Here is a 23606-nt window from a genome sequence, read left to right as displayed (position 1 = left end):
TTGCCTCTCCTTCCTAAAACCTGGTTTGAGTGGGAAAAGCCCAGTCTTCAAGTCTTCAAGAGAACTTTCCTTTTCAAGTGATTTGTTTGCAGTGCAAAGAGCTGTTGAGATGCAGAAGAGAAAGTGTTCTTGGAAATCAAGCTTATCCTTGTCAACACAGGGAGCAAATTCAGAGGCAATCCCTGGTCAGTGCTTCCTTTGAGGAAATCAGTTCACACATCTCAGGGTTTTTACAATGAGATTTGGGAGGTCTCATGAGGCTTCCTGGGGTGACTGGCAGACACAGGAAGATGGAGAAGATGAAACAATGATCTTGTAAGCAGATTAATGGTATTCAGTACATTCTGGTTCATGACAATGCTCTCTTGAACCTCAGGAACTCTTGGAAATGTTACACATGTCCTCTCCATGGGAGTCTGCAGCATAATTTCATTGACAGGGCAGTTTTTATTCTTCTCCCAGACAAATAATTCTACTTCTTTGACATGAACATGCTGAACAAGGTGTTTCTCTTCCCATCTTCCAGGGAAGAGGATTTCCCCACCTCTATTAATAAATAAACTACTAATGGTTTTAAATGCCTTGCAGAACATACCCCCGTATTTCCAACATGTTCAGTAATTTTTTGTACCGCAGTAACTGTTATCAAAAGTCCTTTTTTCTTTTTTTTTTTCCTTTTGAGTCCAAATACCTTCTTGTAAAAAAGTCTGGGAAGTGATGGAATAGAAAGAAGCCTAACAGGCAGAATCCAGATGAACCTTTTGGACTTTGTATGTACATCCAGTACAAGAACTGGGATGAAAGGAGGACGAATGAGCCTGCAGTACAAATTAGATTTATGGCTGATCTTGCAGCAGGGAAACCTGGAGATAAAAGCATACCTAGACTAATTGGGTGCTCTGTACAACCTAAGAAATCTTATGTTGCAGTGTAATGTCAGCTGTGAAATATCAGGTCTTCTTTACAGCAGATAACAAGTGAGTTCCTTCAGATGAGAAGGGAACTGATGAGAAGAGCTCAACTGACATGATTTGATTTTTTTACTGGAATTCTGATTATTTATTTCACTACTTAAATTCCTCATGTTGCCTCTTCCCTTTCTCTTTCAAAAGGCTTCTGTGGATTGGTTAGGACCAGTAAGTACAGAGAAGAGCATTAATTCAACTATGACTTTGCCATCAACCCAGACAACAACCTTAGTACTGTAGTATTTTGCAGATGGCCTCTATTTACCTCAGCTCTCTTTGACAGCTAACTCTGGATTTTATGACATTGTGTGTATTTGTAAAGGCCTGCTGGGACATTATTCACACTTTTAATAATGGCTCAAAAAAATATCTTAATTACTTTTAAAATCTCATAGACTGCCCCTGGAATTCTTTGGAAGTATCTTGCTTGCAGATTAATGGTATTCAGTACATTCTGGATATTTTTGGGTTTTTTTTGAGAAATTACATTGTGGTTTTTTAGTGTATGATACCAGGCTATTATCTGAGGACACTCATTTTCAATATGAGAGAAGTGATGGAAGAGGAAAAAAAGCACCAAACAAACAAGTAGAAAGTATGTTTCATAGTGATCTTCCAAAAAGGATTGCCTTAAAAACTTTGTGATTAATAATTTAGTCAACACTCAGTTTAATTTTTGAAATGTGATTTTTTTTTTTACACATTCATTTCACAATACTGAGTTCTGATAATTATTCAGTTCTAAAAGAACACCTTGTTGAGACTGCCCAGATGGCAAAATTGTATAGTGACTTTTGGGCCTGATTTTACCAATAGAAACTAATAGAAGGTATTTTGTATTAGTAAGAAGTTCCTGGGGTTTGACAAGTAGCTGTTGAGGACACACATCACTGAGCATCTTTGCTCAAAATAGTTTCTTCTCAAAGGCTGATATGGTATGAACTCCATTTCATTTTACACTAAATTTGTTCTTCCAGAAAAATCAAGCTGTGATGTGCACAGAGAAAAGTGCAGGAGAAGAATCTGCAGACCAGACTCAAGGACTCATCGGTGTAAATGTTCCAGTGGTTTTATTTTAAGTCGAAATAAACAGTTTTGTGAAGGTAATATCTGACTCCCCAGCCCCAGTTTTATCCCATCAGATAAAAAAATTCTGCTGTTCTTTTACTTTACTCATATCTTAAGTATGAAAAAAAGACTCTGAGGTCTTAATTTGAGTTGTTTCATTTCAGTTTTGTGTCCTTCAAGGGTCTGAAATGGTCTTATAGGAGGATTTATGGAAATGTCACAAATGCTATTGCAAGAAATTTTAATCTGAGTCATTAAAGGAGCTTCAGATAAGCTCACATGATCCTCAGTGCTTATTTAATTTTTAAATGAAAATGAAAACAGCTGTAGCACCAAGGGTGAAACACTTAAAAGTAGTGCATGAATTAAATCCCACTGTCAAAAAAGGCACAAATTCTTAACATGCTCCTAAATGGTTTGATCTGTGTTGTTTTAATAAAAATCTAACATTACTATTAGGGATAGTTAACTTACCACTTTTAGAATCATCTGATTCATTACATGAGCAGATTTGAAAAGGTGTCCTCCAGGCACCTGTGCTGAACACATGCAACCTGAGTAGGTTTTGCCAGAAGGATTTTAATGCTTCTTTGAACAAGGTCTGCAAATCTCCTCTTTAATAATTTATTAGGACCATCATATTTTTGTACAATGAAGGGAAAAATAGCTTCTTCTTGAAGACTGCTCTTCTGTTTCTTTAGTCTAATTCCCTGGCAGTGGGTGATGATGTTATTCTGACACAGTCAGTGCTTTATTTGGCAGATATCAATGAATGTGGCTTCTGGAACCACGGGTGCACTTTGGGCTGTGTGAACATCCCTGGGTCCTACTACTGCACCTGCCCCAGAGGTTTTGCTCTGCTGCCTGACAGGAAAACTTGTCATGGTAAGTGCATAATACATAAATACTTCCAGTGTGATATTGGAGAGAGTCCTCATTTAGCACTGAAAGGGAATAAGGAGAAAGTTTGTCCTTATTCTCTTTCTGTTCTATACAAATTCTTTTAGTAATTTGCCATGGAAAATAAAGGAATGTTGCTGCCTGATGGCTTTGTCCCTACAGCTTCAAAAATTGCCTCTTTTGGAAGGTTCATCTCTTTTCATTGATCCTAGGTGATACCTTGGAGTAGTAGCTATACTAAAAGAATGTAATTTTGCATTTTAGCTTCATTGTAGATTTTCAAATATCCCTTTTTTTATGAAATGTAAATTTTTTTCTATTTTGATAACACATCTTTATATAATTTAGGAAAATTTTAAGCTTATCAGGATAATGGCTTCAGGATCCAGCAATGTGGGCTTTCCACTCTGCTATAATAGAGGATAAGAAAAAAATATTTTTAGAAAAAACCAAACCAAACCAAATTCCAGAAAAAGCATGGACATACTGTAATCTCAACATCATGCTTTCCTTTTTATTCTTCTTCTTCTTTATTTTTTTTCTTTTTTTCTTTCTTTTTCTATTGCTAATTAAGAAACATTAAGATCTCTTTTGGAGAGCTTAGTAAAAAAAATTATCATCATTTGTTTCCTCTTTAATTACTGTAGAGCTAATTTCCTGTACCAGTAACCACACTGAATGTAGCCATGGTTGCCTTCAAACATCTCAAGGGCCTGTTTGCTTTTGTCCTGAAGGATCTGTACTCAAAGTGGATGGCAAAACATGCACGGGTAAGTAACATTTTTTTCTCACTGTAGTGCCTGCCAAACTCTCTTTGTTCTCAGCACTGAGAGCCAGAAGTGATTCATGACATTTCACACTCATTTTGCACAGCTGTAAATGATTGCACAAGAGAGGAGGCAGTGGAATGTCAGGTGCTTTGAGTGCTTCATTTTTAGTAGAGGTTTCTTAGCAGCAACATCCAAAGTTGGCAGGCCAAATTATGTTGTCATCAAAACATCTCTGGGATGCTTCTTGCAGGAGACACCTAAAATTTATATTTGAAGGGAAATATAGGTCCAAAAAAATTAGGGCTTGGGTGCAATCTGAACATGATGCAACCCAGGTTCAGAGTACCTATAACTTAGGGCAACTTCATCCAATTACCCAGAGATGGAATTTCTGCAATTAGAATACTTGAGGCTGCTACACCCACTGATTGTCATTCCTCATTCCATCAAGCTTTCCAAATTCAGGGCAGTGCAGTTTTTCAGCTGTATATTTCCAGTCTTAGGAGTCAGGTAAGACAGCTCCATTAGTGCCAGCCTTACACCTTGAAAAATCCCCTTCCCCTTTTGCATCCCTGATGTAGTGTGGACTGTACTGTTTACACAGACTCATTCAGTGTTGCTGTTCTGCTAGGGGCACTCCACAAAGTAAGTGCACATTGTGGATAAAACCATTTTACACCCCCAAGAAGGAAGAGCAGTTTCTTTTTTACGAAATCTTGGTTTGTTGTATTAGAAAGTTGGTGTATTTCATCAATTCATCTTCCTAGCCTAATGAACACAATGGCTGTAATCTGCTGGGTTTTTTGCATGGAGAACAAGGGCTGATAAAATTTGTTCTGCTCTTGTAGATGGGATGAGATTTGCATGGGAGAAAGAGTTCACTGAAAGAATAAATGCATGGAAGCCCTTTCCACATCATATCCCCACTCCCCTGTCAACCCCACCTTGTGATGTGAATTTTCAGGAAAAACTCTGGAGGAAATTACTACAAATTTGTTTTCACTTCACAGGACTTCTGCTCTCAGTAAATCCTCCAGTCACTGGGATTTGTACTGCAGAAACCCTAAGCAGAGAGAAACATTCTCCTGCAATTTTGTTGCATTCCCTCACCAAAACCTCTGATTTTGTTGCAACTTTTTCACGGAATGGGAAAGTTAATTTTTTTCAAATGCTCTGTTTCAGGTTGTACATCTCCAGATAATGGTGGCTGCAGTCAGATATGTTCTTCTTTAAGCCCCTTTTCCTGGGAGTGTGCTTGTTTTCCTGGATACAAGCTTCAGCGAGACAGAAAGCACTGCACAGCTATAGGTCAGTACCTTGATGTGCCTGAATATTTTTGCCAAGAAAAGCAAAAGCATTTTAGAGTCCTTTAAAGTGGATTCCATGACAGGGATCCATTTCTGTGCTGTGGCTTTTTGGGTTTTTTTTGTTTGGCTGGGGTTTTTTGTTTATTTTTTGGTTTTGTTTTTTTTTCTTACTTTTGTTTTGAAGCTTGGGAAGTATCAGTTTGGGAAAAATATTTGGAAAAAACCTATTTTGGAAATATACTGGACCAAGGGCCACTATATTCTCCCTCACAGAAGATTCAGTCTATTATCCAACTGCATTTCCCTCTGGATTCTTGTAATGGGGAGGTCTATCTGAAGTATGCAAGTGCCTATTGGAATTAAAATATGTGCAAATTTTAATCAACAGGTCCTAAACCATTTTTGTTGTTTGCAAATGGCCAAGATATTCGCCAGATCAGTTTTGATGGAACAGATTATACAAGTTTGCTTGACTGGCAGATGGGAACAGTCTTAGCACTGGACTCTGACCCAGTGGAAAATAAGGTGAGGCATTAAAAACGAGAGGATTTTGGTGTGTTGCAAGGACAAATGGATTGGGCTTTCATGGGCCTTAACCTTTCTGCTGTCAGTGATCCAGATTACACATTGTGCTGCTCATTGTTCTGTAGCCTGCCCAGGAGCACACCTGGTACAGGATGCCAAATGCTTGTTGAAGAGTTTCATCCTGTACTTACTGATTGAATGTGCTTTGTAATTCACTGAGAATTTGGATTTCTAAATTCACTCCAGGCATGATGTAAATTTCAATGAACTTTTGTGTGGTTGATAGTTTCCCCTCTTAAGATTTCCATGCTGTTATCCTGATATACTGTGATTTTGGGGTTTTTGTATTTTTTTTTTTCTGTGCAGCTGCATCCCCCCCATCCCTACTAAACGTAGGAGTAATCTTACCAAGAATTATTTCAGATTTCCTGATAATATTGAATAAAAATGCTGAACCCTAGCTGAGTTTATTGCTCTCAGGAAAGAGTGTCCTACTATTATAAGATATTGCTGATGGAAACAGGTGTCTTCTCTGTGTAAAAAGCTGTTTGTCTGCTTTGTTGCATCCCAGTGCCCTACTCCTTGCCTGCAAAGATGGGAAAAATAGGAGTTAAGCTGTGCTTTGCTAAGCCTTCTGTGGCAGATAGTTATTATTTTCCCATGGTGAGACTTACCCTAAAAAAGTGTCACAAAAAGGTAGCAAATGGTACAGCAAAAGCTGATGAGGATCTTGCTGAAGTTGCTGGAAACATCTCAAGGCTTGGAGGGACCCAGAAAAAATCCAAATGTTACCAGATCTGGGTTGCAGGAGGACGTGGGTACATGGAGATTGAGGTCCCCCAGAAATGGAATGAGCTGTTTGGTGCTAAGGCTCCTGCTCTGCTTGGCCTCATGGTTAGCATTAAAACCAAGGTATTTGCTTTGCTGCTCCCATTAGCAAAGAAAACCTCAGCACTGCTTTGTACAAAGAATCACAGAATCACAGAATGGTTTGGGTTGGAAGGGACCTTAAAGCTCACCCAGTTCCAACCCCCTCCCACCAGCCCAGGTTGCTCCAACCTTGAACACTTTCAGGGATGAGGAAGCCACAACCTGGGCAACCTGTGCCCCAACCTCACAAAGAATTTTTTCCTAATGTCCAGCCTCACACAGTTCTGCTGTGCAGTGTTTGGCTCCCTCTGGCTATCAATAATGAGAATTTTTTTTTTTTTCCTCACAAACCTGGCTTCCTCACCAGCAGAGAAGTACTACTGTGAGCTAAAACTGAGAAGCCTTTTGTGGAAATGTTAGAGCCTGGTGAAACATTAAGGTCTTTACAGACTGAAAGAGTTAAAAGCAGAAGTAAATTTCTGTAACTCCCTTTGCCTTCCCAGCTACTTTACACACAAACACTGTCAATCTTTTCTCCTCACTTCCCCCCCACTCTTTTTAAGGTGCAATGATAACGTTGCATATTTTTATCTCCTCCTACTTCTGCTTCCTGGGTTGTGTTTCATATGAGGTACCTGCTTGTGGAAACAAACCCACAGGATATTCAGGGAACTATATATAGGGCAAGAAGGATTTACAGCTAAGCACAAGCTGCCTGTAGAAGTCATCTTGGTTGAAGGATAAGTGCCTTTTTTATTTGATCTGGGATCACAGGTTACCTGTGCAGCTTTTTGTGAATAAGCAGTTCAGAGAGATTTCAAAATGAAAAAATTCTTGCAGAAGTGGAACTACAGACAAGGGAAATAGAGCAGAAAATGAGATGGGAACTAATAACACCTCATCTGTTTTTTCTTCACAGATTTACTTTGCTCACACTGCCTTGAAATGGATAGAAAGAGCTGATCTGGATGGCTCAAATCGTGAAAAAATTATTCATGAAGCTGTGGAGACACCCGAAGGTCTTGCTGTGGACTGGATTAATCGTAAATTATATTGGACAGACAGAGGGTACATGCTCCACAGTGCATTTATGATGAAGCATGCCATAAAATATTTGGAATAAATGACTGGTGACACAGAAATAGCTGAGCTATCTCTCTAAATTCAGCAGCTCTTCACATTCTGATTGGGTAGATGTAGCCTCAAGTATATACAGTTGGAAGGCTCTTTAAAACTGAGATGCTGGAAGTTCATTTTGAGTCTCCTTTTGTATTTTTATCTTTGTCTTTCCAAGAAGCAAAAGTTTGGACTGAGCTGTAAGGAATCTAAAGCATGTACTGCCTATATATACATATGCATATGCGGACAGGCAAGTGGGAATATATACATATACACTCATATTTATATACATACACTGCATGTGTGTATATATAGGTATATATTTATGCATATATATATGTATATTTATACATATATAAATAATGGGAATTACTGCACTGAGTATATGTTAGGCAGAACTCAGCAGTTTTGACAACTAGAATCACGCCCCTTTAAGCTGATGGAGAGCCCTTCTCAATTATCTCAATTTATCTCAATTGGTAAAACAAGAATGACCACTAGCAGACAATGACTTCACATTTCAGCTGATATCTAACCTCAAATGCAGAGAGAACCAAAACTGAAAAAGCAGTGTCAGATCAGAACACACAGTGAAGACTCTTTGAGGGAGTGATCATGGTGTTTCAGTATGACCCAGAATTTACAAGTCAATAAAAAGTGGGTTTGAATGTCCAGATCATCCTCCTTCTCCCCTTTAAATACCCTGCCAGCCCACATCCTTGCTATTAATTGTGATCCTGTATAAATATTCCAGTGTTTCTTGTGAAATGAGAAAATGTGGTGTTTGTCTCCTAAGACAAATCAAGGGTAAAGCTGTGAATTTGCATCTTCTCATTCACTGCTCTTTCTCTTTGTATTCCACATATTTCTCCTTCCATCTTTCTGTAACCTTTCCTTGAAGGTTCAGAAAAGCATGGAAGGCTTTAGGCTTACTTTCAGGTAGAGGCTGATATTTGTTTGAAAAGGTGAAGTTTGTAGCAGTAAGTACAGTTTCATGGGAAAACGTCAGATTGGGAGACTAGAAATGTGGTATCTATACTTGAGTCTACCTTAGAATTTAATGAGCTGTCATAAGGACCTTAGCTCCACTGTTTCCTGTCAAATAGATATAGTATGTCAAATTCTTGTTGATTTTTGGGTGACAAAGGCTATGTAAAAGTATGATTTAAAAGAATTCTTTACACATTTGATAATGCTATTGCTTTAGGACCTTATTTTCCTCCTGCCTCCCTTTAAAGATAACTATTAGCATTCATACTTCAAACTCATTATTTGCCAAAAAAAAGGAGAGCTTCATGACTCCTGCAGAGCAGCAGGTATTTTATCACCATGCTCTGGGCCAGATAACAAAGCTGTAACATGAATTACTTGTTGATAAAACAACTAGAAATCCCACATCAGCAGGATTATTTCCTGTCCTTGTGAAGTAATTTATTAGAGTTTTTTGCTAAACTGAAGCAAAGCTAAAACTTTGTGTATTCTGCCTGAGAAGATAATTAAAATGATACCAGGGAGGACCTAACACTGCTGTCTGTGTTGCAGGAAAGGATGTATAGAAAGGAGCAGTCTGAATGGAATGCAAAGAAAAATGATCATCTGGGAGGATATCTCCCAGCCCCGAGGGATTGCCATTCACCCATTTGCTAAGTAAGGAGTGATAAATGTGGTTAATTGCCTAAGACTTGGGGAGGGTTTTTTAAAAATGAGGATGCCAGCCTTGCCCTTTTTGGCAGTCATCAAGTGCATTATTCCCATTTTAGGGCAGTCATTGCCTTACAGAACTGTGTGAACCACAAGGTTTTACTGATGGGTTTGTTTTGTGAATTGGCACATATTCATTTCTGATACAGATTAAAAAAACCCCAATCAAACAAAACCATAAATATTCCAGATATTTTTATGCAGCTTAAGGTAAAGAAAAACACAAGTGACTGAAGACACCCTGACAGCCGTAAGCATCACACTCCAAACTCTGCTATCTATCAGTGTGACAAGGTGATTACTTTTAACCAGTGGTGCTTGCAAATGATTTTTTAGGCCAGGTTCAAGTTTCTGAGGAAACTAAACCAAAGCTACAGCTGTGGGGATTCATTAATCTGAATGAAGGAATGAAGCTGAGTGAGGAGGGTTCTTAGTTTGATTCAGGGCATAAGAGACCTGAAATAATCTTTCAGTAAAGGTTGAAGACAATAGAGATAATTTGCAGCAAAACTTATAAGAATGGGTAGATTTAGGGAGGTTGTTTATTAGAATTATTGGTACAGGCTGTAAGATGAAAGAGAATATTAGTGGTGAAAGGAGGAACAAACTTTATAGACATGTCTATAATTGTAAATTCAGTATTAAAGAGGGATCTGAGACACCATTAAGCTATTGAAAATACTGATCCCTGCACTGGTTACAGCAAAACTGCTCAGGTAAATAAAGCTAAGTGAATCTCTGGGTTATTTCAATAAACCTGACAGAGACAGCTGATGCCTGGGAAGACTGGAACTCAGAATTCAGAAGTAATTTTTATGTTTGGCTATCCCCATGTTGAGCTGCCATCTAACACTATCCATTGAAAACCAGTAAGCACTCAGTGTGTAACTGGGACCTGATACTGGTTTATTCTTTAAAAACAAAATATCTTGAGAACTCCTGCTTGGTGAGTAATTTTAGTTCTGTTTGTGCATTGCTACACCCTTGTTTAGATGAGGGACTGGCTAATGTATGGTCCCTGTAGTGTGGGTTGGCTAAACTATTAGCATCTCTTGTGTGAAAACCACAAAGAGCAGATACAAAGACCTGTCAGATGGCACATGGGGGTTATTTTTAATGGTTTTGTGCCAATGAACAGGGTGAGGATTCTGCTTAAGTCCCAATGTAGTCACCTGGAATCTTAAAGCCCATGTGAAAAGAGCAGCCAATATATTTTGTTAAAGTGTGTGCTTTTCCTCACGTGCCACAGCCCTGCAATGCTCTGATCTGATCTTTCTGCTTTGAAAGGACTCCGTGGGGAGGTGGGCAAACATTTACTTACTGACTTCCTGTATGCATTTTGTTTTCCAAAGGAGATTATTTTGGACTGACATGGGGGTCAATCCCCGGGTTGGCAGCTCTTCATTGGAAGGCATCGATCGCCAGGTGGTAGCCAGCACTGGTCTGGTGTGGCCCAGTGGAATAGCTCTTGACTACTTAGCTGACAGAGTGTACTGGTGTGATGCTAAGCAGTCAGTGGTTGAGAGTGCAAACCTGGATGGTTCTGGTCGTCGAATTCTTGCACAGAATGTAGGTGAGGCTTTGGGGTTGATAATTACCTTCTGCTGCTTGTCTCTGTGTGTCTCTGTGCGTGTGCATGTGGGTTACCCACCAGGGACAGTGCTGTACATTCCATGAAACTCTGTGGTGAGGTTAATTGCATCACCCAGTTCTTCATTCTGCTACCCAGCTGACTTTTTTTTTTGTTTCAGCATAAGAACACCTTGCTGACACTCTCTGATTTTACTAATCGGTCACTTTGCATTGTACAGAGAACTCTGCCTTCACAGAAAAAGGAATAGAAGGAAAAAGTTAAAAATGTGGTTTGTGTGGCTGCTTAGTGTAATTTAGGTTTTGCTGTGTTACACTGGTGAGTTATATAGATGCACCCTAGAAGAGACTTAACCTTGGCCATTAAGTTCTTTGAACCTTCATCTGCAGTGCTGAACACTGGGTTAATTCTAAATACACAACAGACACTGAATGGGAATATGATTTATGCAATATGCTGGTAGCTGTTATGGCTGAGGTTGCTATAATTTGGCATGTAGCTGTGTTGTTCTGGAGCAAGAAAACAGAAGTGTTGGCACTTAGGCATTGATTTTGTGCCACATCTTAAGGAATCCATATGTTTGAGAATCTTGTACATGGCAAACTAGTTTTTTGGAGAGGACAATTTCCTCTTTGCATGCTGTCTCTCTGGGGACAATTTCATAGCTGTGCATACAAAACATGTGCAGAATGAGAACTCATGGCTCAGTGCCATTGGTAAAGACTCTGCTGAGCACCTGCTGTTCTAGTTTGTGCTTTGGAAGATTTGTGTTCATCTCCAAAGTCAGATGCCCTCCCACTTGTTTGAAGTTGAGCAGAGTGAGGTTTTGGAGGGAGTACCCTCTCTAATTCACAAGATACACAAATCCCTGAGCAGAGATTCCCCAGCATTCCTCTCTTCTCCCTTGCTGCACATAGTCTGCTGGATGTTCCACCTTGACACTGGACCTTGAAGTCTATTGAAAGTTCCACTTTGTTTCTCCACAAGGAATGGGACACTGTCTTCTAGGGAGAAAATAGAGAAGGAGTGCTAGGAGGTAGGCTTGGACCAGTGATATAGCTGTTTGGAGGTGGGAGAGAAGGACATCAACACCTGTATGGGAAAATAAAAAAAGAGTCATAGAATGTCAGGTTGGAAGGGACCTCAAGGATCATCTGGTCCAACCCTTCTAAATATTGTTGTTCATATGAGACGTCCCAGCACCCTGCCAAGCTGAGACTTAAAACTTTCCAAAGTGGGGGAATCCACCACTTCCCCTGGGACACCATTCCAATGTCTGACTGTCCTCAGAGTGACAACTTTTCCTCTTGTGTTCAATTGGAATCTCCCCAGGAGCAACTTGTGCCCATTACCCCTCGTCTTGTCCATGGGACTCCTTGCAAACAGGGAGTCTCCATCTCCTTTGTAGCCCCTCTTTAAGTACTGGAAGATTGTAATAAGGTCTCCCCTAAGCCTGCTCTTCTCAAGGCTGAACAAACCTGGTGTTCTCAGCCTCTCCTCATATGCCAGGTGCTCCAGTCCTCTCATCATCCTTGTGGCTTTTCGCTGGACCCTGTCCAGACTGTCTGCATCCTTTTTTTTTTTTTTTTTTTTTTTAAAGTGGGGGCTAAAACTGAATGCAAGGAATAAAGAGCAGACCTGTATGGGTAGGAATTTCGAAAGGCAGAGACTTGCAAACCTGCTGCTTATGCTGTTAGTGAAGCCAGAATTCAGCTTCTGTTGCTGGGCAGCTGCACCCAGGACAACAGGAAGGTGGCATCTGTTCAGAGATGCTGGAATATGCATTTTTATTACAGCAGCTCCCTCTAGTGCCCCTGTACTGAGGATTCGTTCACTACAAGCTGCATGTAAAATAGATAAAATTATGTCTGCTCTTCTGCTAAGCTGGTTTCAGCTCTAAGCAAACAAGCCTGCAAGCAGAGAGCAGCACAACAGCTCCTTTGGTCTGTTGGGGTTTGCACTGCTGGGGAAAGAGTGTATGTAACTATTAATTTTTCTGTTCCTGGAATCTCCACTGGTGACACTACACTTCTAGTTTTAATCCTTAATGTATTTATGAGCTAGGAGGTTAAGGAATTGGGCCCCATTGGTCCAAGCAGGGTGTTGTTGGAAGCTACAGATCCTAAAAGTGTGACAGGATCTGGATCCCGGGTTACTTGCTCAAATTTCATGGAAAGAAAACTTAAGACCCATGCTCAGCCATTTACTGTGGTTCATTGGAGGTAATGATGTGCTGACAGAGGTCTACATAAAAAAACCCAAACCTCCACAGATCTTAAAATCCCGTGCCTACAAACCCTACCTTTCAGAAAAGCTCAGAATACAATGCTACAAAGTGATGGGCATGTAAGGACCAAGACAAAGTATACCTGCTTCAGGCAAGAGTGAAACCAGGTGGACATCCATGGAAGAACAGTCTGTGTTCTCACTTTCCATTGGAAAAATTTTACCCAAAGCCTGTCTTGAAAGCAGAAGATTTCTAAATTTTATGAAAGAATGTATAGTCCCGTGCAGACTAATGGCAATTTTCTGTCATGACTGAGATTCTAAAACACACTGGCTTTGGAGTCTGTCGTGGGTCAGTGGCTGCAGTGTCTGGTCCCAGTGAAGGGCCTCTCAGTTCAGGGAGCTGCTTGAAAGAGTCTAGGGCACAGCCACAAAGATGATGAAGGGAGTGGAACATCTCCCTTATGAGGAAAGGCTGAAAGAGCTGGGTCTCTTCAGCTTGGAGAAGTGGAGAATGAGGGGTGACCTCATTAATGGTTATAAATATGTAAAGGGAGAGAGCCAGGAGGATGGAGCCAGTGGACATCTTCTCAGTGATGTCCAGGAATAGGACAAGGGGTAATGGGTGCAAGCTGCACCATAGGAGGTCCTGCATAAATATAAGAAAAAGCCTTCCCATTGTGAGGGTGACAGAACACTGGGACAGGCTGCCCAGTCAGGTTGTGGAGGCATTCAGAATCCACCTGGATGTGTTCCTGTGTCACCAACACTAAATGATCCTGCCCTGGCAGGGGATTGGACTCAATGATCTTTCAAAGTCTCTTCCAACCCCAAACATTCTGTGATTCTGTGTTTCAAGAAACGATGATGTCTGAGGTAGAAGCATCCCATGAACTTGGCATGGTTGGAGGTCTCCAGCAGTATAGAGACTGTACTGAGTCAGGCAAGTGTCAGAGCTTCCTCTGCAAAGGGCATAAGTAACATATGTCCATCATTCATGGACACTTTTCCTACCCCATGAGACATGGAGGTGGGGAATGGCTGTGCCACCGTGTTAGACCTGTACACTGCTTTTGTTTACATGTTTGTTTTCTTTCTTTTTTCTTTTTCTTTTTTTTTTTTTTTTTTGTGCGTGTTCTGCAGCTGTAGAAATGCAAAATCTAATTTCTTTGCAGGCCACCCTTTTCATGTAGCAGTGTTTGAGGATCATCTTTGGTTTTCTGACTGGGCTAGACCATCACTAATGAGGGTGGACAAGAAGAGCAGCCAAAACAGGGTACGTCTTCGAGGCAGCATGCTGAGACCCTCATCAATGGTTGTAGTTCATCCTTTGGCGAAACCAGGTATACTGCAAAAATTCAGCAGTCATTCCCTTCCAGCCTCCTCATGTTCACTGAAATCAGTAGAATAGATGGCCCTGGGGAGAGGATTATCTGCTCAAAAATAGGCTTTTTAAAAGGCTGTGCATGGTCATTCATTGAAAGCATCATCTGGGCACTGTCCCAGGAATTTTGGATATTTATGGATATGGCCAAGAAGTAATGCTGATCAGCTGCCACGAGGCTGCCACAGTCTTTCCAATTCCTATTTATGCAGTTTATTAGCACCCCTCACACACACAAATAGTAACAAATGACACGGAGAAAGATTTTGTAAGTTTTATTAATTTTAGATCAATATAACTTGATTTTCTGTTGGTAACAATCTCCCTGTAAGGAAAAAAAAAAAGCAATTCAAGAGACCATGATTGAGAGAAGGTAATCACAGGTTTCCTATGTCCTTGTAACGTTCTTTTAGGGAATGTTAGGGCTCTAAATATTAAAGGGGATATAATAAAGGAAATTAAACTAGAAAAATGGTATGTTTATTAGGCATGTGAATCTGCTTTCCTGCTAGAGGCTAGGTGATAATATCTATTCTTTATTCTGTGCATATGTTTTTAATAAAGAATAATAAAAAAGGTATCATTTTTGTCAGTCCTTATTCTTTTTCCAGCTACTTCAAGTCTGTAAAGCTAAAAGGAGGTGTTGACTGAAGAACTTGTTGTCTGTTTTTCTGCATTAGGGGTAAATCCATGTCTTTATGAGAATGGAGGCTGTGATCAGATCTGTGAAAACAACTTTGGAGTTGTCCATTGTACGTGTCATCCAGGATTTGGGAAAACTCAAGATCAGAAAACCTGTCATGCTCTGGATGCTTCCAACACAACAGCAGGTAGAGTCCTCCAGTTCAAAAAAGAAAAAACCCCTCCCAAACCCTTAAAGATGCTGACAGATAGCAATGGAAAATTCTCACCTTGTTCTACATAATGAATAATGGTTTCTCTGAAGAATGAAAACACTGGGGTGTTGTCCTGGAACAAAAACATGTTTTCTGATCATTGCACTTTTCTCTTGACATATTAACAGTAAGATTGGTGTGTGCAGTGCTGACAAGCAGTGTGAGCACTGAGCTGCATTCCCTGCCTTTTATATTTGAGCAAACAGACCAGCATGTAGTTTTAGGAATAATTTGAAGCCAGGAACAGGCTAGGTTGGGAGGACACTGATGTTTGTTTTAAAAGGAAACCACCATGATTATTGAAAAATTGATAAGTATTAGAAAAATCACAAATTTAGTTAAATATAGGTTTGAATTGTCTGTATTACTTTTTTCTCCTCTTTTTCAGGAAATGTCTCTGTGCACAAGGAGGCAGTGCCAATGCCAACACCAGAGACCTGGCTGGGGAGCACACAGAGCAGTGGGACATCCAAGGGTACAGAGAGAGGGGGAAAGCAGAAAAAGAGAATTTTGTTGATGGCTGAAATCATGGTATCAGGTAGAGTTTGATGATTGTCTTCCTTCACTTTACTCTGAGGCTCTGAGCAGCTTTATAGGACATTAAGAAATTATAAGCCTTAAAGAAAGTCTCAGTGTCCAGACTGCTGTCATTCATGCTCTTAACCCTCTTACAAGAGGTTGAAACTATGCAGTTATGGCAGGTAGGACTGTTGGTGTTTTTTGGTTGTTTTTTTTTTCTCCATTCACTATTTCAACAGGAATTGATAACAATGTCCAGGTTTAGAGAACAAACATTTCTAATTTGAAGCACTTGGGAAAGTCTCTCCCTTAGCTGCTTTCACAAGTATGTTAAGTTCCTCTCAACAGAAGTGCAATGAAAACATTGAAATCTACATTGTTACATGCCACTAAGCATCATTAAATCATGATTAAATTAGATCATTAAATTGTACAATAGGTTTTGTGTACAATATTCAGAAACCCTGATATTAAATGTCACTTAACACCATCCAGGCAGAGGCAGCAGGCCAAGGATTGTATTTTTTTCATTTCTTTTCATCAGTAACCTTAGAGAGCTATGTTTTTTCAAACTCTGACTGTATGTTCTGGTTTTCTTGTTAGTTTTCTGCTTGTTTGTTTGGTGGGTTTTTTTAATATATATACAGTGCCTCCTTAGATCTGTCCAAATGCATCTAATGTTTGGTTTTGTTTTTGTTTTTTTGCTATAGATCAAGATGACTGCACTGCACTGGAGTGTGGTGCCAATGCAGAGTGTGTTTTGCTGGAAGATGGGGCTATGTGCCAGTGTTTGAAAGGATTTACCAGGAAGGGGAAATTGTGCTATGGTAATTAAAGACATTAACACAACCTTCTGGGAAACTGGGGAGTGGGGGAGAGGAAGGAAATCTGTCTTTTCTCACATTGGCAGCTCTGCTGCTTCAGCCATCACAGAAAGGTCAATGGTATTGCTTGTTGTGAAAGGGATGATGAGAGCAGAGAGCATGGAAAATGAAACAGCTAATTAACACATGCCTTATTTTCCCCTGCCTCAGGAGTGTTAGTCCTATTAATATTAACAAGCAATAACAGAGATAGCAGGAATAAAAACATAATGTGTTTATTTGTAGAAATCACTTAGTTATAAAAGCTCAGCCCACAGACATGGCAGTTGATGTATAATTTAGAAGTATGTATTAGTAAAAATGAGTATACCTGATATTATCTTTATGTAAAAGTGCTGCTCTTCTTTCTTTCTAGCACTAGAAAGAGACTGTAACAATCAAACAACACATTTGCACAGAGTGATCTTTAAGTTTTTGGACTTACCTACAACATAAAAGAAAGCATTTTGTTTTCTCATAAAGGCCAAGACAGGAAGGCATTACAAACAGACCAATTTACCTTTTAGTGGCAGGAAGACTCACAGGAGTCTTTGTTGCTCTGAAAAGGAAAAAAATTGGAACACGAAATGGGTGCAATTTTTTTTCATTCAGATACCTTTTTTTTAAGCTTATGTGTGAAAACAAAGTTTCTTTCTGAGTAGGTTTTAAGAATATAAACCTAGGTTTTAATTAGGCTCATTGCCTCCCAATGGGATAGATTTTTTGGGGGGTAAGCAAGTGATATTTGTGGTATGCCTTGGTCTCCAGTTGAAAATAGCTGGTTGGCTGTCTTAGAAAATCTCCATCACATTTCTTACCAAGAAAAGACCACAAAAGTCCCTTTTTTCCCCTATTTTGCTCCGGATGCACGAATGAGAAGGGACAGCATAGTCTGAGGGTGAAATTCATGATGTAGATGTTTTTATGGATTTGGGGGGGGGGGATTTTTTTGTCATGTTTTTTTTTACCTGCTGGTTTCATGGCTCCTGTGTCCTCTCTTCTCCTTTGTCTCACAGATGTCGATGAGTGTGCTGTAAATATGGACCACTGCAACCGAAATGTGTCGGGCTGTATCAACACAGAAGGGGGCTATGTCTGTAAATGCCTGGAAGGCTACACTGGAGATGGAGTCCATTGCTATGGTATGGGCCACTAGGAGGGTTCTGCTGTGTCCTGGAAGGCTGGGGCAGAATAAATAAGCAGCAGAGATGTCTTATGATTTGGGCTCCCCGTGCATCAAGCTGTGAAGCTGTCATATAAACTGTTCTGTTTCTTTTTGAGAAATTTGCCAGGGGCATGGATCCTTAAAGTGGCTCCCCCAGACAGCTGACATTTCCAATTTCTTGCTTTTTTCATTCTTTCCTTCCTATTCCAAGTGTGGCAAGCTCAGTAACTGATCAATATGCAAAACCCATAGCTGTCAGTGGGTACTCTTCTCTGTTTGCTCTCTTTTTAGCAGCTACAGCAGGAGAGAGAGGGGGAGTGAAGGGGAGGAGGGAAGTAGAGGTGAAGCTGCAGAACTCTATTGGAAATCATTGCCATGAATATAAACGAAAGCAGGTATTGAGTGTGTCATAATACTCATCAAATAATTCCAGGTCTGTTTAATAGGCATGAGGTTCAAGGTGTTGACACTGACAACTTGAGTACATTTAGAGTCCTGTTAATAATCAGACCCGCTGATTTTCCCATCTAGCTCTAATGGAAAGTCTTTAGTTCATTCCCTCCATTTCTTAATTTTTTAATCTATTTTAGCAGTAATTATGAGGGAAGATTTTGCCCCCCAGTATTTGGCTATCACACAGTTTGTTCAGAGCTTTATGAGAGTCTTTCCTTCTCTTTTGTCCTTTCCTTTTTCTTTTCTCCTTTATAGCTTCATTCAAAGTCCATTAAAATTGTCCCAGTTCTTACAAAGTCTTTACTGGGCTTTGGTTCCTCAGCACAGCTAAAGATGACTGAAAAATTCAGAACAAAATCAGTGTTATGGCCAGGGTGTGGAAAATATAAGACACAGAAGTTTCAGGAAGGCATTCTGCCTACAGTGGTCAGAGATCCAGAGTTTATATATCTTTAAGGATGTTTTAAAGTGCAGCAGAGTGACAAGCTCCCCTTGACATCCCTGCACCACCTATGAAGCATTTCTCCAGGTACCCCTGGACTCTCACTGTTGGTGCTATTGTTGCTCAGCTAGAAAGATTGTGGTACCTACCACTAATACTGAAAACCAATCTATCATCTTCCTGAAGTCTTTAAAGCCAGAAGATGGCAAGATATGTTTACACAGTAGTTTATAAATTATGCAATGATGTTGTGATGTAAACAGAATTGAAACTGATTTTGGTTTGTGTTTACTTGAAATTTACTATAAAAAGCAGAAACTGGTACATAAGTGATTTTGTACTTCAGTTTTAGACACCTTCAGTGTCCAGAAATGTGGTACAAGAGGATGGAATGGTACAATACAAGATGAATTCATGTTGTGTTGCTGAAATCACATCTTTGGGAATGTGTTGCAACAGTCTTATTCCTGTAATTTTGCTTTAAAAAGTGTTCAAATTTTCTTGTACTCTATTGGGCCAGATTTGGTTAATTTTACTGTAGAAAAAAGTCCTGGTGCTTCAAGCAACAATTTCACACACAAATTGGGATGGTTAGCTCTGTGATTTTGTTTCTTCAGAGCAGATCTGGCACATGAGTTCTGCTGACAGTTCCTAAAATGAATCACAGGCTGCCAAACTCTGGGATGTGAAGGGATTTTCAAAGTTCCCATTTTCAAGGTGGGTCCTCAGGCCCTTAGCACCATGGAGGTGCTGGTAGGAGCTCCCAGCATGGGCTGTGCCAGAGGAGATGAGGAGGCAGAGGGTGAGGGTGTGCAGCAGGGTGAGCAATATGTTTATATATTAGGTGAGAAATATGTTTATATCAGCCAAGTGCAGGTTCTGAGCCTGGAAACTCTTGTTTTAACCAGGGGGCCTCTGAGTAATTGAGTAATTCAGTAAGAGAGGCTAACTTCATTTAAGTATTTACACAATCTCTAGGTTTCTAGACCTTGTCCTTCTGTCTAAACTTTTTGTCTAGACTGGACCAGGTAGGTGGTGGAGGTTGGGCAACTCCCCACTCCCAAACCCTTCTGCTGTCTTAATGCAAGAACATCAGCTGAGTGTACCCTGGCATCCCTCTGGGCTACAAGCTATGAGTACCAATGCCAAGAGAAGATAAATACTACAAATAAGTCTTCTCTTAACCTCTACTGCACTCCTCTTGTTCCATGGGGAAGCTTTTTAGTTCTTTCTCCCTGGGGAGAGCTTTTGCAGTAGCAAAAAAAAAATAAAATAAAAAAAAGCCTCTGAGAGGCTGGGGATTACTTGGCATAGAAAGTACACTGGTTGCTTTTCTGTGATGTTTTCCATGCAGACATATTTGCAGAAGGATATTTTCCTTCTTTGGTGTTTTTCCTCACTGCCAGGAGACCATAATGCTGCAGCTTCTGCCCTTTTAAGTGATGCTCTGAGGCATTTCCTTCTTCTAACTGCAGCCTGTTTGGGTGACAGATATTGATGAGTGCAAGATGGGGTCCCACACCTGTGGAGAGAACATAACCTGTACAAATACAGAAGGAAACTTCACTTGCTCCTGTGCTGATGGTGCTTCTGGAACTGATGTCGCTTGCAGTGAGTAAATGGAGGGAGCAATTAAAATAAATTGGCCCTTAACTAAGAAATGGGCTCTGGGATAAGTTGTTATCCCTGGAAATTAAGGAAACCCTGTATAGTGACACCCTGGGCTTGTGAATCCTTTTACTATTGCTTTAGGAGACTGTTTTGCAATGGGGTAAGGAGCTCAGCTCTGAGTTTAGTTTGGGAATTATCTATATTGAGGCTCAGTGCTCATTTTTACAGTCTAATGGTCTTTATAATCAACAGCAGAAGTAAATGATTCTTGGAGGTAATATTTTTGGAGATGATTTCAGTGTGTGTAATTTTTCAAACTCTCTGTGTCTTCTTTCCCTCTGCAGAAGGCTAGCATTAAAAAAAAAGGCACATAAATTATCTTCCCATTTAGTTCTTCAGAATAAACTCATCTTTCAGACCCAGTGGATAATTCTCCAAAAGGGCTCTGCGCTTGCACATCTAAACAGACAGAATGCAGCTGGTCCCCCGTGGGTCTTTCATTGCAAATCTAGAATCCAGCATATTTAGTATTTTGCTCTAAAGCTCTGTGTACCTGAATCTGACAAGCAAAATAACAGAATAGGTAAAACATGAGTAACTGTTCAAAATCATAACTTTTTACCTGCTTTCCTATCCCCAAGTTCTAGAACTCTTTGTAAGATGACATTGTCAATGTGGCCAAAAGTTTGAGACATCCCTGTGAAATCCTCTGTTTCAGAATCTACTGTGCCCCCCACTGTTGTCAGCACTGAGCACTCCACACACCCTGTGCAAGGTGATTCAGGAGGATGCCCTCCTTCCTACGAGTCCTACTGCCTCCACGGGGGAGTCTGCAATTATGTTGCTGACCTAGAGGACTATGCCTGCAAGTAAGTACTGAAATTTGGGTTGTCTGGGCTGATCAAGAGGTATCCTTAAGGATTAGTTGAGCTCCTGGAAGTGTTTATCCATAAATTATCTGTTGATCACTCATGACAGCAGTTACCATTAGACACTACTCTTTTTCTTCTAAGTAATCACTGCAAGTTTTTGTAAGTGGTCACTCCATTTAAACCTCCTGCAATTAAGAGGAGGATTGGATTTGGCTTCTGAGCACTCAATTCTTTTGAAGTGATTAACTTCTCCTGCCCCTATGAAAGGAGTGCTTGCTTTTTCTCTTGTACACATCATGCCTATTTGCACCTCCCTATGAGAATCCACGGAGGTGGAAGCTGTTTAAAAAATTAAGGAGAAACCATGCTTAGCCGTGTTCTTGGGGACCAGGTTGCCACCCTGACATTGCTGAATTCTCACTAGATGGCAGCATTCATTCATCTGGGCTGTAGCAAATTAAATGCCAAAACCAAGTAAAAGGAGCATGTTATCTATTAAAAATACCTAGCAAAAAAATCACATAAAACGTGATTTGTATTTTAATTGGTAAAAGATTATACACTAGAAAGAAGATCTCCTAGCTTGTTTGGGACTTACTGTGGTCTTAGATGAAAAATGAGCATTTTTCTGCCTTCAAACATATATGCATCCTAATTTGGGGCAGAATGTGGATGATTGTGCTTGATTTAATATTGAATGGTGCTGTGAAATTATCAGGACATTAGGCAGAAGCTGCTTCAAGTCAAATCCTGCTTCTTTTTCTCATTTGACTGCCTCTTGGACTTTAATAAAACCAGACCAATAAGAATTGTGAGAAGGATTTGAGCCTACATTGCTGAGAGGCTGTTGTGAATTGAGGAGACTTTTTTTTTAATTTAATATTTATTATTTCCTTTCTTATGTCTCTCACCTTGAACAGTAAACCCAGACTTTTTTTTTTACGTGTTTCTCACTGTCTAGACATTTTTCTTTAGAAATTTCATGCACTGATATTTCCATATTGGGTTTCACAGTGGTATAGAAAAACCCACCACAAATTAATAAAAACTGCCTACAGAAGAAGTTTGCATTATAAATAAATGAAGGCAGTAGAGGTGTTTTTTTAAACACTTTAATTTATCTTTTATTTTAAAGTAAGGATTCAGATTAAAATTTGATTCCCTTGACCAAATCACCCTAAAAATACTAATAAGTCCTGTATTGTGTATTTCAAAGAAAGGGAAGCTTGCTGCTGGAAACAGTTACGTGGAAAATCTTAGGGAAACAGTACTCACACAGCAGGACTTAAGAGAAAATTATTTTTTCTGTTCTTTACCCATTAGAATCTGGAAATGATAATCTCACTGCATAATTCTCTGGCTTTACAGTGAAAAAATCTGAATTCTGCAGGTTTTGACAGCTGTTCCTTTAAAGTCATTTTCTCTTCCCCACTGCTAAATTCAACCAGATCTTTCCATAGCAGTTGCCAATGCTAAATTAATATAGAAGGTGCATGAAGTGACAAAGTGTTGTTTTTTTTTTTCCCTCTGCTAAATCACTAATTACAAGGTGTGCTCCTTTCTTTTTGGCAGCTGTGTGATGGGCTACGTTGGGGAGAGGTGCCAGTTCAGTGACCTGGAGTGGTGGGAGCAGCAGCACGCCGAGAGGGTGAAGATGCAGAACGTGGTGATTGCAGTGTGCATAGCAGCACTGCTCCTCCTGCTACTTCTGGGCTTCCTGCTCACCTACTGTCACAGGTACTGCTTCCAAAGCCACACTGGGAATGTGGGAAAGCTGCTGGCTTTAAGAAATGGGTGATGGCAACAACAAATGGGTGATGGCAACAACAGATGGGTGATGGTAACGAACCTGAGGTGCTCCTCGTCTGGGGAAAGTTGCCAGATCTTCCCTGCAACTGGTTTGCTGTTCAGTAATTGGATCTGTGGGTAATTCAGAATGTTCTGGCATGTGCCTGGCCTGCAGTACTAACATTTAGTGAGTCTGGGAGGGAAGAACAGACCTTACCACATTTGAGGAAGAGCCACAGTTGCTTATGATGAGAAAGTTCAGGATCCTGCTATTTCCTTCTTCCTTGCTTTCCCTTAAGAGCTCCAGCTATCACAGCAAGGTTTAGCTCTTCTCTGCTAGCTATCCCATTAGTTTGGTTTTGCTTCCCTTTCAGTGTAGAGGGGAACCTGAAATTTTCTATGCCATTGAGAAAAGCAGCATACTAACCTTCCAATACCAAACTTCCTCAGTGATGCCTCCAGCAATGAATGTAAAAACAGTTTTCCTGCCAGAAGAAAGAGTAAAATCAGGAATGTGAGCCTAAGGCACAACGTTTCTAAAAGTACAGCCTGGCATTTGCCACAGCTG

The 23606-nt window shown here is 40.2% G+C and overlaps 1 protein-coding gene across 1 annotated transcript in view; it reads left to right on the top strand.

Annotated features, from left to right (window-relative positions):
• The window catches only part of EGF (epidermal growth factor), a 53510-nt gene that overhangs the window by 19620 nt on the left and 10284 nt on the right, over positions 1 to 23606 (top strand). The window contains exons 7-22 of the mRNA XM_030450164.1: positions 1946 to 2071; positions 2799 to 2921; positions 3584 to 3706; positions 4889 to 5014; positions 5402 to 5538; positions 7328 to 7476; positions 9070 to 9174; positions 10581 to 10801; positions 14221 to 14388; positions 15110 to 15259; positions 15714 to 15863; positions 16555 to 16671; positions 17724 to 17849; positions 20259 to 20378; positions 21097 to 21247; positions 22823 to 22987. Of these exons, the coding sequence (XP_030306024.1) occupies positions 1946 to 2071; positions 2799 to 2921; positions 3584 to 3706; positions 4889 to 5014; positions 5402 to 5538; positions 7328 to 7476; positions 9070 to 9174; positions 10581 to 10801; positions 14221 to 14388; positions 15110 to 15259; positions 15714 to 15863; positions 16555 to 16671; positions 17724 to 17849; positions 20259 to 20378; positions 21097 to 21247; positions 22823 to 22987 (2257 nt within the window). The remainder of the gene's footprint in view (positions 1 to 1945; positions 2072 to 2798; positions 2922 to 3583; positions 3707 to 4888; positions 5015 to 5401; positions 5539 to 7327; positions 7477 to 9069; positions 9175 to 10580; positions 10802 to 14220; positions 14389 to 15109; positions 15260 to 15713; positions 15864 to 16554; positions 16672 to 17723; positions 17850 to 20258; positions 20379 to 21096; positions 21248 to 22822; positions 22988 to 23606) is intronic.

Source organism: Calypte anna, chromosome 4A, assembly GCF_003957555.1.
Source record: "Calypte anna isolate BGI_N300 chromosome 4A, bCalAnn1_v1.p, whole genome shotgun sequence".
Taxonomy (NCBI): domain Eukaryota; kingdom Metazoa; phylum Chordata; class Aves; order Apodiformes; family Trochilidae; genus Calypte; species Calypte anna.
This window is presented reverse-complemented; position numbering and strand designations above follow the sequence as displayed.